Source organism: Citrus sinensis, mitochondrion (assembly GCF_022201045.2).
Source record: "Citrus sinensis mitochondrion, complete genome".
NCBI classification, from domain to species: Eukaryota; Viridiplantae; Streptophyta; class Magnoliopsida; order Sapindales; family Rutaceae; genus Citrus; species Citrus sinensis.
The window spans coordinates 617501-632500 of record NC_037463.1 but is presented as its reverse complement, the minus strand read 5'-3'; the positions used below and the strand labels follow the sequence as shown (position 1 = coordinate 632500).

At 44.3% G+C, this 15000-nt stretch overlaps 2 protein-coding genes across 2 annotated transcripts.

Annotated features, from left to right (window-relative positions):
• Positions 1-4268: 4268 nt before the first annotated feature.
• Positions 4269-5450, bottom strand: cob (apocytochrome b). The gene has a single exon. It carries the CDS (start codon positions 5448-5450, stop codon positions 4269-4271), a length of 1182 nt encoding a protein of 393 aa, YP_009477481.1.
• Positions 5451-14420: 8970 nt separating this feature from the next.
• Positions 14421-14717, bottom strand: nad1 (NADH dehydrogenase subunit 1; one part of a trans-spliced gene, as the record gives it). Coding sequence (YP_009477451.1) covers positions 14421-14717 — 297 coding nt within the window.
• Positions 14718-15000: the final 283 nt, after the last annotated feature.

Genomic DNA, 15000 nt, shown 5'->3' with positions numbered 1-15000 from the left:
CCAGTTCATGCATCGTCCCTCGCAACAACATTGGCAACTTGTCAAGCGTCTCATTTGAAGGGTTATCCTGGTCTTTATTTGAGGCCTTTAACTCTCACTGCTTTTTCGGACGGGCTGGAAATTTGGAGGATAGGTCCTCCACTACTGCATACATTCTTTATTTGGGTGGCAATGCTATTTCATGGAGCTCTCGTAAACAAAGATCAATTGCTCGCTCCTCCACAGAGGCTGAATATCGCGCTCTCGCTACAGCTGCTTCAGAGGTTTGTTGGGTACTTTCTCTACTCACTGAGCTCGGTTATCCAGCCCACAAGCCACCAACAATTTTCTGTGACAATGTGGGCTTTTCCTGCCCTGCCAATCTGCTTGAACACTGAAGCTTGAAAGCAAGTACGAGCTGGCTGCCAATCCACTAGAACACTTCCTTCAGAAAGATTGGGAGGAATTCATCTATGGATTGGGCTTGATTGGGATGAATTCTGATTAGGGAAGCCGGTACGCACTGGGGACAGCTAAGAACGTGTAGTGACTGTACCACTCTTTTTGACTCACATCGGGCACTCCACCGTCATGATTTAAGGAAGCAGGCTAGCTAGTGCTATAGATATAGATTGAGTCCGGCAAGCTTTTAAGTAAATACAAGGTGCTCCACTTCGAGAATATTTAGTAACTAATTGGTGAAGAAGGAAGGCTAGCTTAAAAGAAGTCATTCATTGGCGAGGAAGACTGATCTCTTTTACACAAGGTCGAGAAGTCCTGACCTTCACTGGTAGTTCAGCAAGCAACCAAACCAAGGCAACGAAGCCGTATGAGTTCCAGCCAATCCATCCGCTTTCAAGCAGTCGTATCAGTCTTTCAAGTGGGGAAGATCAATTCCTTTTCATCCCCAGCGAGCTCCGTTCTGAGAGCAGGTTTCAACTCTCAGCATGACTCTTTGTCCCAGGCGGCGAAGAAGCAAGGAAGTCGAATCAAGGGAGTTTACTTGCTTACTTGTTAAAGTTAAAGTAAGGCAGAGGCTGTTCCGCTGTCTTGTTAAAGTAAGGTAGTGTAAACTCTCGAAATTCTCTGCTCAAATAAGCTTTCCTAAAATGATGAAAGGCAAGAAGCTCCGTCTCCGTCCCTTCTCTTCTGTCCAAGACTCTTGAATCAGTCTCGTCTTACATTCCCTCCTCTCCGCCTAGGCGAAAGAGAGTCCCGCCTATGGTCTACTCAAAGAGAAAGATTGTGGGGCAGATCAATCCATTCCGTTGTTCAGGGAAGATCCATGGAATAGGAAAGCCAAAACGGATCTATCAAAACAGATCTATTCTAAGTCATTCCCAATACGGATCTATTCTAAGTCAATACTGGGTCGATACGAGACTCTTTCTTAGTTAAGTGGGGCTTGAAAGCTGTCTACTACGAATCCTGCAGGTTAAGTAACAAGTTCTCATCCAAGTCAACGGTACAGTCATCACCACTCCATTTCGAATATAACGATTTCTCGTGAGCAAAGAAAGAGATTTGATCACGAGTTTGAGGCGGTCAATGAAATGCTTTAGTAAAGGAAAGATCCGCCTTTTAGCAGTCTCACTTGAATTCTCCCTCTCTCCGGTGGTGATCTCACTTCAGTAGTGGGATGAATCTGAAGGGTGGTCCACGATCAGAAGAGAACGGCTGCTTTGACTCCGGCGGCTTGAGATAGATCAGTTTCAAAACTACAGGTTAAGTATGCCCTTCTCAATATAGATTCTATAGAAGAGTCTAATTGCGAATCCTTTTCAATATAGGAAAACAGCACGCTCGTCCCCTCAAGAGATGCCCGCCCAAACTGAACTACTTACTTCACTTGCGAATAATATACTACTGAACACCAATCCACGATTGCTAAAGATCGCTAAAGAGAAAATGTTAACTTGATTTGTATTATTTCTTTTACGCTTTCATCAGCTTAGGTCCCCTCCTTTGTGGTCAAGCAGGATAAGAAACTCAATAAGACTCTGAATTTGAGCTGTCCTCGGATGTACACCTGCTTGTGGCACCTCGGAATTACAGACTTACTACGGTAAGAGACCTGGACCCAGCGCGTTCGTTGGAGTCGTGGAAGCGAAGCAAGGCTCGTTATAGAGGAAATATGGAATCTTCTAGAAAAAAGTGGAACCCATGCGCCTTTCCCCCTAAGCCTAGAAGCAAGCCAAGCTAACAGAGGGAGGCAAAGCCGGAGTGCAGTAGGTTCCGTGTAGGCAGGGTAGCGCCCCGTAGAGCTTCTGTCGATTGGAAACAATTCATTCCACCCTGGTCAAATGGCTTCAAACGCTGATTTCCAGAATGGACTGTCTGGCAAACAAACAGGTAGGCTAGGAAGTCAGGGCTAGCTTAAGAGGAGAAGGCGAATCTGAAAGTCCGTTACGATTGGGCATATCTGTTCTCTTCAAATAAGGGGCACTAATACGGTTCACTACCAGTGGAGGAGAGGCAAGGCAGGAAGCGTTAGCTCCCTATCCATAAGCCAGCCATTCCAGACCATCGGGAGCAGCCAACCACTGGAGTTCCCGAACTCGCTCAGGTAGTTGAAGGAACTACATTCAACCCATGGCCCACCGAGACAGTACCGCTAACAGCACACCAAGCCAATCTCGATGTATTTAGCATTACACAAGCAAAGCCGCTTCAAGTACTTACTGTACTAGCAATTAGCTTATTCGTAGTGTACTTTAAAAGTGTAACTGAATATGATCCTAGAAAACATACTGAATTCAATCAACAATATCTCCCCTGCCATTCTTCGTTGCTTCACTCTCCTCCTGCTCCCTCTTCTGTCGTACATGTGCTCACCATAAGCCTCAAGATCCGCTTTAAACCCGATGACAGAAAAAGTGGCTCCGGGGGAAGATCAAAAGTATCCACTCCCTTCGCTCGAGGATCTCTATGAATCTGACTCTCATTTTTTTTTTTCCGATGAGGAAGACAATGAAGAAGGATGGACCGCGTGTACCAAGCGCAAGGCGAGCTAAAAGAAGAAGATACAGCCTTCCCACGTGTCTAAATTGAGCATTAAGTTGGTGCCTCCTCAAAAGAAGTCTACTAAAAAGAAAAATAAAGAAAGAAAGTCGAAGGGTTTGGTTTCTCAACAGCCTATGCCTTTCATTACTCTCGAAGAGCTCATCAAACAGCTAACGGATGAGTACGTTCAGAAGCAACGCACACCTGTAATGCTAGACGAGTTTATGTCAGAAGGATGGCGCACCAGAATCCCTCGTAATGATGATGATGACGAGGATCACAGTCCGATTATCATTGAGTTTTGGGGGAGAATTGATGCAGTCACAGACTCAGATTATGATAAGGAAACCCCCTATTCTTCCCAAAAGAAAAAGAACCTTCGCTTCTCTCTTTAATCAAAATACGTGTAGCCTTTGCTTTCTCTTGTTCTTATCAGTACAGTCAACAATAAATAATCAGCTATTTCAAGAACCTTATCAGGGTGGGGTGAGCCCCTAGCCCGCCTGAAGATACTCATCCGTGAGGATAGGGTGTAGCCTCGGGGAGGAATTAGATCCGCTAGAAGGGCTTCGTAGGGAAGAGAACTGATCTTCGTCCAGGATGTCACCCTTGGACGAAAAAAAGAGAAGTTCTCTCAACTACGTCGAACCCTTTTGTTATTTTTCGACCGTTACAAAATGGGTTATTGGTCGGATAGATCTCAACCACTCTTCTAGACTAATATTTCTAGGCATAGCAAGCTTTTCTATCTATAGAGATAGTCGCATGTAATGACAGATCACAGCTATATGAAAGTAAGTAGTAAACTACCATAATCGCGAGTCGTTTTTCTTTCTTACGTAGAAAGTACTTTACTTTATTTCTAAGAAAGGATTTCTCCAGCCTATTCTACGTTCAAAAATTTTTAATTGTGGTAAATCTTGCTTTCTTCTGGCTACTAGTGGGAATTTTCTCTCAACTACGTCGACCCTCCTTTTTTATTTGTCTTACCCATTCAGGAACTGCCGCGTGAGCAGGTTCTTGTATCATAGCTTGAGTTATTCCCGAAGGGCCTTCTAACCTGCGGCTTTCCTGAGGTTTAAAACAGGGCTGTCAATTAACTTTTTGCTTATTGCTCCCGAATAGAATATTCCATATTACCTCTTTCTTCTTTGTTTTTTGTTGGTTTTGCGAAATCAGTGCCCGCTTTTAACGTTAACGGGAAAGGGAAAGGCTTGACAAATTTTTTCTTTTACTTAAGGTGTAATACTCACTTGTAAATGATTGGTGTCAGAATTTTTCACTGATCAGGTGTGATCAGTCTCATCCGTGTAAGAATTAGGAATTCCTCTTCCAACTCGTCCCGGAATAGGCGTTATGGCAAAGAACAAGAAGAAAACAAAAGGAGAAATTTGTCCAATAGTAACAAAAGGTGCCTCCACAGGTTGACATCCGATCCAACCTAGTAATAAGCAATCCGCCAAAAGCAACCAAAATATTCCTTGGTGAATCGGGCGAAAACTTGAACTACGCACATACATACTTTTAAAAAAAGGTAAAGCCAACAGACATATAAAAACGGGTGCTATTGCGGCTACACCTCCCGATTTGTCAGGTATACTACGAAGAATGGCATGGATCGGTAGGAAATACCATTCCGGCACAATATGAGGCGGGGTGGGCATCGGATTAGCAGGTATATAATTGTCGGGATGCCCCAAAACATTAGGAGCATAAAAAATCCAAATGGAAAAAAAGATAGCAAAAGCTACCCAACCTACTAGATCCTTTACATAAAAATAAGGGTAAAAAGAAATTTTATCCATCTCTGAATGTACACCCAATGGATTATTTGATCCATATTGATGCAATGCGGCCAGATGAAGAAGACTGGCGCCTACTAAAATAAAGGGGAGTAAATGATGAAGACTAAAAAAACGATTTAAGGTGGCATTGTCCACGGAGAAACCACCCCAAAGCCAAGTCACTATGGTATCTCCTACTACAGGTATGGCGCTAGCTAAGCTTGTAATTACTGTAGCTCCCCAAAAGCTCATCTGACCCCAAGGGAGTACGTATCCTGTAAAAGCTGTCACAATCATTAATAGGAAGATGACAACTCCGAGACACCAAACAAATTCCCTAGGACTGCTATAACTCGCATGATATAGACCACGAAAAATATGAAGGTGAACCACAATGAGAAACATACTTGCCCCATTAGCATGCATATAACGGAGCAACCAGCCCCCTTCCACATCTCTCATAACGTGTTCTACGCTGTTGAAAGCTAGATCCACATGAGGTGTGTAATGCATAGCTAAAAAAACGCCAGTCACTATCTGAATGACTAAACAAACCCCAGCTAACGGACCGAACCCCCACCAATAACTAAGATTGCTCGGGGTTGGATAATCTATCAAATGCTGATTAAGTGTGGAGGATATAGGTTGTTTAAGAAGAGAGAATCGTTGGTTCCTTATAGTCATTTCTCTTTCCTATCGTGACAACTCTTGTTCCCCCACCCTTTTAGCGTTCTGGGCCCTACTTACTCAAAATTAGATATTACATATATAATATCTAGTAACCTTTCTTTTACTTTCGAAGGATGGAGTGGGTATGCAGCGAAAGAAGCGCCGAGGGGGTCATCCTGGGTTACTGAAGAGTCGTCCGACCGCTCGGTGACCGAATCAGAGAGGGTTTTACCGCTTTCTCTTCTCTCCAGCACTCTCGGACGGATCATCTTGCTGCAACAAAGCAAGCTTAAGAATAGAAGAAATCTAATGGGAATTTAGGTCTCTGTCCGCTTGGAAGATTCTTCTTTCCTCTTCAGTGAAAGAGGGCAAGGGTGTGTGGGAGAAAGAATTCTAAAAGGGGAGAAGATCTCGTCCACCAAGTGGAACAGAGTGCGACCCCTAAGCAATTGGGGTGGGGTCCATATCATCTTAAAACTTTACTATTCCACTTTAGCTAAGCTAATGTGGAATAGGATGACTCAGCGCGTCAGGAAAAGCCCCTTATTGCCTTGATTGAATTTGGCTTCGCTGCGCCCTGAATCAATCAAAAAGCTTATTGATTTGATTCATCCCATTTCATTTGGGCGAGAGGGAGGCTGTGAGTCACCTGGGCTACGAATTTGTCGGTTGGTTGATTCTCGAAATCACCTCTTGAGAAAAGAAAAAAAAAAGGACCCTCGGGTCCCGACCCACAAATGAGTAGGAAGCGGGGCGAGGGTCTTTCATTAAAGGGGAGAAAAGAAAAGAGGGGTGTTCTGTTCTGGGGGGGCCGCCTTTCGCAGCTTTAGAAAGGAGAGAATTTAAGAAATCTCTCCAACCCCTTAGAAGTAGGGCGAGAGAAAGTTGATATTCGCGTTGGTTTTTCCAACGAAACTAAGTTGTCTTTATCATTCGAAGAGCTCAACACACTCTGATTTCTTTCGTTTCCGAGAAAACTTCGTTCGAATTTCATGTGTTAAGCATATAATCTTCCTTCTCATGGCCATCCCTTTCTTTTCTACCTTCTCTTACTCTTATTCAATTTTTAGAAAAAGGTCCTGCAGGAATGATCTATTCTATTATACGATGATAGCACCTATGATAGAAGCAGGTCAACCTAAAAAAGGTGTATGGTATGCTTTTCTTCTTGAGCAGAATAGATGGCTAGTCCTGACAGTGGTTTTGCCTGCCAAAACCAAGCTAAATAAAGTCCAAGGGTTCCATGATTGGATAGGAAACGACCGAAGGAAGACTCGTCATAAGAATATGAGCCCGGATAATACCCGGAAAGCAACTCCCATCAGTGCCTTCTTATTCTTAAGGGTGTTAGTCGGCTACCATTGGCTTTAGTCCTGTAAGAATGACTCGCCACTAACAGGATCCTCTTTTTATCTTAATCGTCTTGAACAACCCGATAAACTAATAAAGGCCTATCTGGCTTGAAGTGCTCAAGGAGACATCACGCGTTCACTTATTATTCTACGATAAACGATTGAGGCTCTTAAAGCCCTTTTTGGATAACCCTGATGTCCTCTAAAAAAAAATAAGTTGATCCAAACAGAGAAGCGATAAAAGCCTTTTTAGGATCCAGTCATGCCCTTCAAAAGTGCTATCGAAGTCTTCCTAGCAAGGGTGTCAAGAACTGGTACAATAGACCAATCTTTCTGTGGAGTCATGTCTATCTGCTTGTATCGATGGATAGCTTATCGGAGACCGGTTTAGTATTAGTAAAAGCACTATTGGGCGTGACTTTATCGTTCCATAGCGCACTTCGAAGAAAGATAAGAATCCACTATAGCTTGATTTGAGATAATGAACCTGAGTTCACTGAACACTAATGGAATCTCGACTATTAACATCTACAAGCTACGAGTTCTGGCATACTTGACTTTCCTTTAGAAAGGATGTCCTACTTCTATTTTCTATTTCACCGAACCCTACTTTACTCAATCAATCTCCTAATCTGAATCCTACCTCCCTTACTACAACTAAAGCACCAACAGCGGGAGAGCCGACATTACTATAGATGTGCAGCGCTAAGGCTAACAACTCATTCTCTAACAGGAAAAGCAAAGTCCTCATCTACCGCATCAACAGGGAATCCCGCATCTGATAAGGCAAGTCTACTTCCCGGAGCAAAGCAACAAAACTACGCTATTCAAAGCAATCTGCCCAAGGAGGGCTAAGCTAGTCTAGTCTAATGCTAGGCTAGGTGATTCCTCTCTTCTCTATCAATGACTGAAGCTTAATCCAGAGAGAGAGCTCACTATACCACCAGGTTGCCGCATTTGCTTATGAAACAAGAACAGCTTATCCCGAGGAGAACAGAGCATAAGTCGGAGATCTTAGGGTAGTCACTCAAAAAGGAATTTCATCCGTCACTTCGCCCCCCCTTTTAAGACTGATTCCTTCTAGGCGAGAAGGTTAGAATAAAAGCAGCGCTTACGCTTATTCCGACAACAGATTCATCGGTCCCTGGATGCGTTCTAACAGAATAAAGTCCGAAAGTCATCAGGTACGGTTTCCTAAGCTACCTCACCGCACTAAGTCCAGTCTATGGACCTTAGCCCAAGGATAGAGACGGGGCTAATGCTTCGGTCATACTAGATTACGAGGCTTACCGAACTACCTTTGCCGTAACTCAGAGAGAGAAGGCCGCTCAAGCAGAATCCGAATACGACTTTCGCTAAACAAGAGCTCTTTATCTTTACTGCTAAGCTGATCACAACTTCACATTCAACAACAGCAAGAAGACGACTCTAGCCCGCTCCGCTGAAAGCTTTAAACATTTGCTTTTCTCGAGTTCCTCGCCCAAAGGTTCTAGGGTTCGAGAGAGAATTCCTACTCTAAGGAAGGGAAGAAGGTAATCAAATCAGTAGAATGCTGCTTTCCGTACTATCGCTTGTTCACATTCAAGCATGAGTTAGTTCAGAGTCGGGAAGGGGAATCAGAGAAAGGGCAGTTTAGTCAACAATCATGACCATGGGAACATTTGTTCGCTTTCTAGGTACCCCCGAATCTACTAGTCATCGCCTTTGAGCTGGGAAAAGCATTTACCTGGAGTCGGCTATTCCTGATTCAGCAAAGGAAAGAAGCCTTGATCCCAAGACTAGCTGCGGATTGGATTCTTCCTTTCCTTTTATCCGGACTAACTCTAATCGTGATTTTGACTCAATTATTCCCTCTGTCGCAATAGAAATCGAGAATGGAGGTTACTTCACTACCTTTCTTGGTGAAGAATATTTCTTTCCTTGCCTCCGGAGAGTAGCCTTAGTATTAATCTCCCTTTAGTGAGGGGGGTGATATAATTATAATAATAATAAGTTGTGAAAGAATCGGTTTAGAACGTATCCTCAGTTTTAGCCATATCCGTTGCTAGAGTAAGCGCTTGTCCTTTCTTTTTGTGGAAAAGGTTTTTGGTATATATTTCACACATCGAGCTTGCTGGCAGAAGTAAAGCACTATCCACACCCGCTGACTTTTGGTGAGAAATCAACCATTTCCCCGGTTGCCTTAGACCCTCATAAGTCAACTCCTCTTGCAAAGCAAGGTATCGGTGACTGCTTTCACTCTCATTCCATGGGACCGCCTTCAACACATAAGCCAACCCACCTCTGCCATAGCTGCATTCAACCATATAAGAAAGATGTTCTGTTCGGCTGGAGAAGACGTCTACCTCAACTACAAGGGGCACAGCCTCCTCCCCCAATCAAATAAGACTTTTCCGCCCGACAACGAATCTAAAGATTCTCCTCCCGAAATAGCTTCTGCTGAAGAAAATTCCATCCAGATGGTTGCATTTAAGCCAGCAGGAAGTGCATAGCTGTAGGCACTTTCCTAAAATCTAGGATCTATTGAGAACTACGAAGAAGTGATTTAAAGATTTTCTTGGAATGGAAGATCCGCTTGAAGTTCATCGTTTGTTCATCCATCCGCTCCACCTCGACCTCGAGCAATAGAGAACTGGAAGGCTGCGCCCCTCTATCGGCAACTAACTAGAACCCTCTATTACCGAGCAAGTAGAGGTGCCAGGCTTACTGCCTTTTATTTAGTGGAAAGCAGAAGAGGGAAAGAGAGTAAAAAACCTATCTTTTCTTTACCAAAGTGGGGAACGGAAAAAGGTTATAGGTAGGCTTTGGGAAAAGTAGGTGTAAATAAGGTTCCTTCCATGCTTGGAAGAGTATGACGTGTGAATGAGGAAGTAAACACGGCTATATCACTTATTGAAATTCAGGTGGGTAGCGGGCGATCCCTTCTTTTTTAGAAAATGTTAGGTACAAATAGAAGGGTTCTTTAAGCCCCTACTAATCAAAGAACCCTCCTTATTCCCGACATGCTATGGTGCCCCACGATCTGCTCTTTCCTTGATCAGTACCTCTCTCATACAAATGGGTCGACCGAGAAATCTACAAAAGAATCACCTTGATACTAAACCGGATCGAGTCTCGAACGAGGAGCTGCTCCTACCTAAGTTCCCAGCTATCTGAGTAGGTTTGTTATCAATTTCCGAAGTGAATTGCATTCATCCTCCTCTCCCCCCGTCGATCTTTCCGCTAGTCAGTAGCTCACTTGAGGAAGCGAATGCGAAAGAAGAAAGAAAGGGTTTCAATCAAGTTATAGCGTATATAGAATGCAACCCTTATGGACTGAATCTTTATTACACCCTTGACGAGGAAACAAGAGTCATTTACTACATGCTTATTGATACAGGGATGGAGCGTATAGTGCTTATAGAGAATTTTGAAAACGGTGAAAGCGAGGAAAGAAAGAGGCGAATCCACAAGAGTCTGAGAAGCCTCGAAAATAAAGAAAATAAGTCTTCGTGACGCGTCGGGTTCAACGACTTTGAGGGTTACCAATAAGCCGCCCGGGCATTAACAACGTTCATCAAAGGGAGTGGAGCTACGTTTTTCATCATTGGAGACGGATCCCGGGTTCAGCCTTTCACCGCAAGCTCGTGTTTGGGCCGTAGTGCTTGCATAGCTACTTCATCGGATGGGATCGCCCTTATGATTGATGCCCCTTCACCTCCCCCGCCACTGCGGATTCCCCTTTAGTTGCATCAGCACTAGTCTCCCGAGGAGAGAGAGCTAACCCTTAGCTAATTGGAACCCCTACGGGAGGTCCCTACTCCCCTAGAAGACAAGTACAACCACTAGGGAACGCCCACCCCAAACACTCCTTACGAGGGAAAGAGCTCGGATCCAAGAAGCCAACTATAGGAGTGATCCTATCATTGGTAAGCCTATCCATTAGAAGTAGACCAATTATCTGACATGTTGATGACCCACGAAAGCCCTGTACTGGGAAAGCGGTAAGCTAATCACTAGATTGATCTGTTACCTAAGGGGTAAGCCACTTCCATAAAGGAGCGAGTAAACTCCAGCCCCCTTTTATGAAACCAACCGAAAGCAGATCAAATAAAGACTTGAGGAACGAAACGAGATAGCGTAGTGAAAGTGCAGATGTAGCGCACAGGCGAGTCGAGGTAGCGGAATGAGGAAGAGCCAGATAAGCCAATCACAAGGATAGAGCCCCAGTGACTCGAGTAAGAGACCAAAGGAAAGGTCTCAATCCACAACTATACAAGGGGCAAGTTCAGCATTTACAGTTTTCTTTCTTGCCCTTTCTTCAAAGCAGGAAATATGCGCTAAAGGTAGATATTAGATATTCGTTTCGGGGTAATATAATCTATTCTATTTCTTTCTTAGGTGACCAACCACTCCTGCCCTTGTTGCTTCTTCTCTTCTCTTGCTCACGGATGGCTTCTCAACTTCGTCGAGCCTTGCCTTTCCTTTTCGAGACTTTAGGCCCTTGGCCTGGTCGGTCGATCTATGAATGGAAGCAGGTGCAGTAGGTTTTATAACAAATGAAATGTAGCCGGTCCCTTTAAGGAAGGGTATTTGCACTCTTGCCTATCTTCCTGGAACAAAATTCCTCTTATCCGCTATCCCCTTTGGGAGAAAAGAGCTCGCTAGCAACTCTGATCATAGGCTCACACGACTTACTCTATATTACATCAAGTAAGACTCTGTTCTTCCCAGTGCCCGGTTCCGATGAAATGATTGAAAGCTAGGAAGTATAGGAGTATGGGAAAATGATTCCGATGATCGTTCAGCTCGTCCTTTGCTTCATAATTACCTTCTTCTTTACTCAGAGAGGAGCTTGGATGCTTCATAAGAGCTCGCTCAATCCTTTTAGGAATAGGAAGAAGATTTTCCATAAAAAGAAGAAAATTGAGAATGTTGACATGATCGCTCTACTCCCCCCTTGGTGCTTCGTCCAAACTATAACTATAGTTTTGTCTTCTTTTGTTAGTAGCTCCCGCAGGAGTGGACTTCCGCTTTATCGAATGCTTGCGCTTTAAAAACTGCCTATTTCCCCTCTTCCGAAGATGACACTGTCACATCCCGATTACTCAACCACAGCGGATGCTACATGGGCAGCTTAGCTAAGTACCGAACCCCGGGGTGCAAGATCTCTATATTGATAAAGCGCAGAGCTTAACTAAAAAAAATAGTTCATCCAAGACCATTTCCTATAGGAGAGAACGGACCAGAAAGAAATGAGGGACCCTTCTTTTTTACCTGGAGGGCTTTGATGCCCAATTCGCCTTCGAGAAGAAAGCACGGCCCGAGGAAATGTTCAGGAACGCTATGTTAATAGGGTCTTTAAGACCTCACCCAGCATCTATTAATTCAATCAACATACGTTTCAAAACAAAAAGAATTTGGAAGCCATATAGCCATTTCAGCCTTACTCCCTATTCTCTCTTAAATAAAGCTATGATAAAACTGGAGTAATGTGGTTTCAGCTTCCTGTGAGCTGTAGAGTTAGTTATCCCTTATCATCCTGGTATTCCTCCTCTCTATGAGATGTGGGATCGAGCCCTTCCTTTTTCTACATCCTTTTGTATGATAAGGGCTTCGCTCCATGTTTTATCAAGCCTTTGCTCCACTATCAACCACCGGAATGGTTCTTTTGCCTGCCCCCGCTTTCCTCTCCCGCGGGAAGAGCTCGTTCGCCAAGTCCGAACTCTTATGTCGATGACGGCTCTCTTCGATGCTAGCAACCGCGTTTGGCCCTTTTCCGCGCTTCTTTCAATTTCCTTACATTCTAGCTGAAGGTTTTGTTTAGCCTTTACTTAGAGAGGGGCAGAGCGGTACCACGTCCTTCCGTGCTCGTAGGTTGACTCCCCTATGCATCCCGACTAAGGTCTCACAAACGCGCACTTCCCTTATGCATCCAGCCGCTTCACTAATGTGAATAGGTTATACAGAAGGGTGGGTTGGTTATATACTCTTATGCGCGCTCCTTCTTCGAACCTTTTGGTATGTATTGCCCCTAACTATAGATCAGATCCACCAGACGAGAAACTCAATTCCGCACTGCTGCTGAGTCGTCGGACTTATCCACCAAGGGATTCGTGGAATTTCTGTGGATTGCGTTGGGGGAAATCTACCAAAGCTAGGCAGATGGATAGACTCCTTTCCCGCTGCTAAGGGGGAGCAAGAAAAAAAGAAAATGATTGTTTTTTAATCAGCGCTTGGGTATGCAGATACTAAGAGTCTTCTCACTACCAACCAGCGGACATCATCTGGCTGGGTCTTGCCGATATCAACAACGAGAAAAAAACAACCAAATGGAAACAGCAACTAACTATGGCTCTTGGCCTAGACAACGCCCTAGGCGTAGGGGAGATCGGAGCAACAGGGAACGCCTAGACGACGTTTTTCTTCCTGGGCTGCAGTAAGTAGATCGAGAGGTCGTTCCGCCCCTTGTCCCCGAAGATGGGTAATATGTTCTCAAAAAATCTTGCTCCAATCTGACCTAGCTGGCGAGCGATCCCAGTTCGCGGCAGAGAACAAGACAGCAAGCGAGCGTACCTTTGGTCGCTTCTTCTCCACCAAGCACGGAAGTTTAAGGATAACTGTAGGTCGGTGGCTACCTAAGGAAACTCCGATTCGATCCGCCCCCCGGCTGGGAGGCATTTACCTCATCCCGATCACAAGGAGAGGTTCACCATGATGTGGGGTACTTATTTTATTTTCCCTTCCGGAAAGAATGAAATGCGTAGGGGACCATCCTTTTGTTGCGGCATGCTCCTCAGATTTACGGATTCGCAGGGGGCCTCAGGCCCTACTTAGTTGACTGACAATGACAAAGGCTTGCGAAACTAAGTAGGGCCTTTTGAATTGAATCTTAAGTAGTCTATCAGTGGTGCGAAGCGGCTTTGCCCCTTTTCAGTAGGGGAGCGAAAGGTTAGACTTAGACCTTAGAAAGTCAGCGAACAGCGGTTCTTCTATGTAGGTATGGTGTTCCCCCTTGACTTGACTCTCCTAACGTCGAGCTAAGTGACTTCGTAACCTTTGCGTAGCGTAGTAGAATGAAGGCTACGCACTGACGCTCTCTTATCTATTAGCCTAAGCGTCTTCGCTAACTCGCTCGCCTACTATACTATACCCGACTATACAATACATTAGTAGAAGTAAGCGGCTGAGTTAGCAAAGCCTACCCTACTAATGTATTGTATAGTAGCGCCTTTTCCTTTTTGAATAACCCATTCTCATTATCTTTCATAAGTCAAGTAGGCGAACCTATAGGTCCTTAATTGCGTTGACAAAGAAGAACAGCCGGTTAAAAGACAGCGAATCTTATATTATTATATAGAATAATATATATTTATAGAATAATATATATTTATAGATAGGCCAGCTTGACAAGCTACCCTTCTTCTTGATCTGAGGTGCGAAGAGAAACATCTCTTTTTTATGACTTCCACTTTTCAATCCCGGCCCGGAAAAGTGACCGACCAGGGCCTATTGATGAATGAAAGAAAGGGTTTATGAGCCCTAGCCCTGTAAGCCCACACCTGTGTAGAGTAGATCGTTCAACACCTGCGGCACAAACCCATTTTTGACCTATTGGTCCTAGTCTCATAGGCGATCGAACGGCCGCCCCCTAATTACTAGACCGACCTGCTGTAATAATTCCATAAACACCTAGCGAAGATATGGCAAACAAATAAAGTAGTCCTATGTTCGGATCTGACAATACCATACCATAATCAAAAGGTACAACGGCCCGAGCGACCAGACTTAACATAAATGTAACCACTGGAGCCATTCTAAAAAGGGAGAAATTAGCACTACTCGGTGAAATAGGTTCTTTTAGAATCAATTTCGAACCATCTGCTAGAGGTTGTAACAATCCGAACGATCCCACTACATCAGGACCCTTTCGACGTTGCACAAAAGCCATTACTTTACGTTCAGCTAGCACTAAAAAGGCTATTCCTAGTATAAGTGGTAGAATTATTCCAAGTATTTCAGCTGGAACAGCTATGTACGTTTTCTATTTTGTATTTACTCATGATCTGGCCTGGTCGACCCAATCATGATATTGAAGGATGGGACCTTTTCTCGAAAAACTCCATATCCCTGCTCGAAGAGATGGTCATCTGGGCTTCACTGCTACAGGTGTCATCACCCTGCAAAGAGGTGAAACCAACCAAGATGTATGTCGTCCGACCCAACCTCAGACT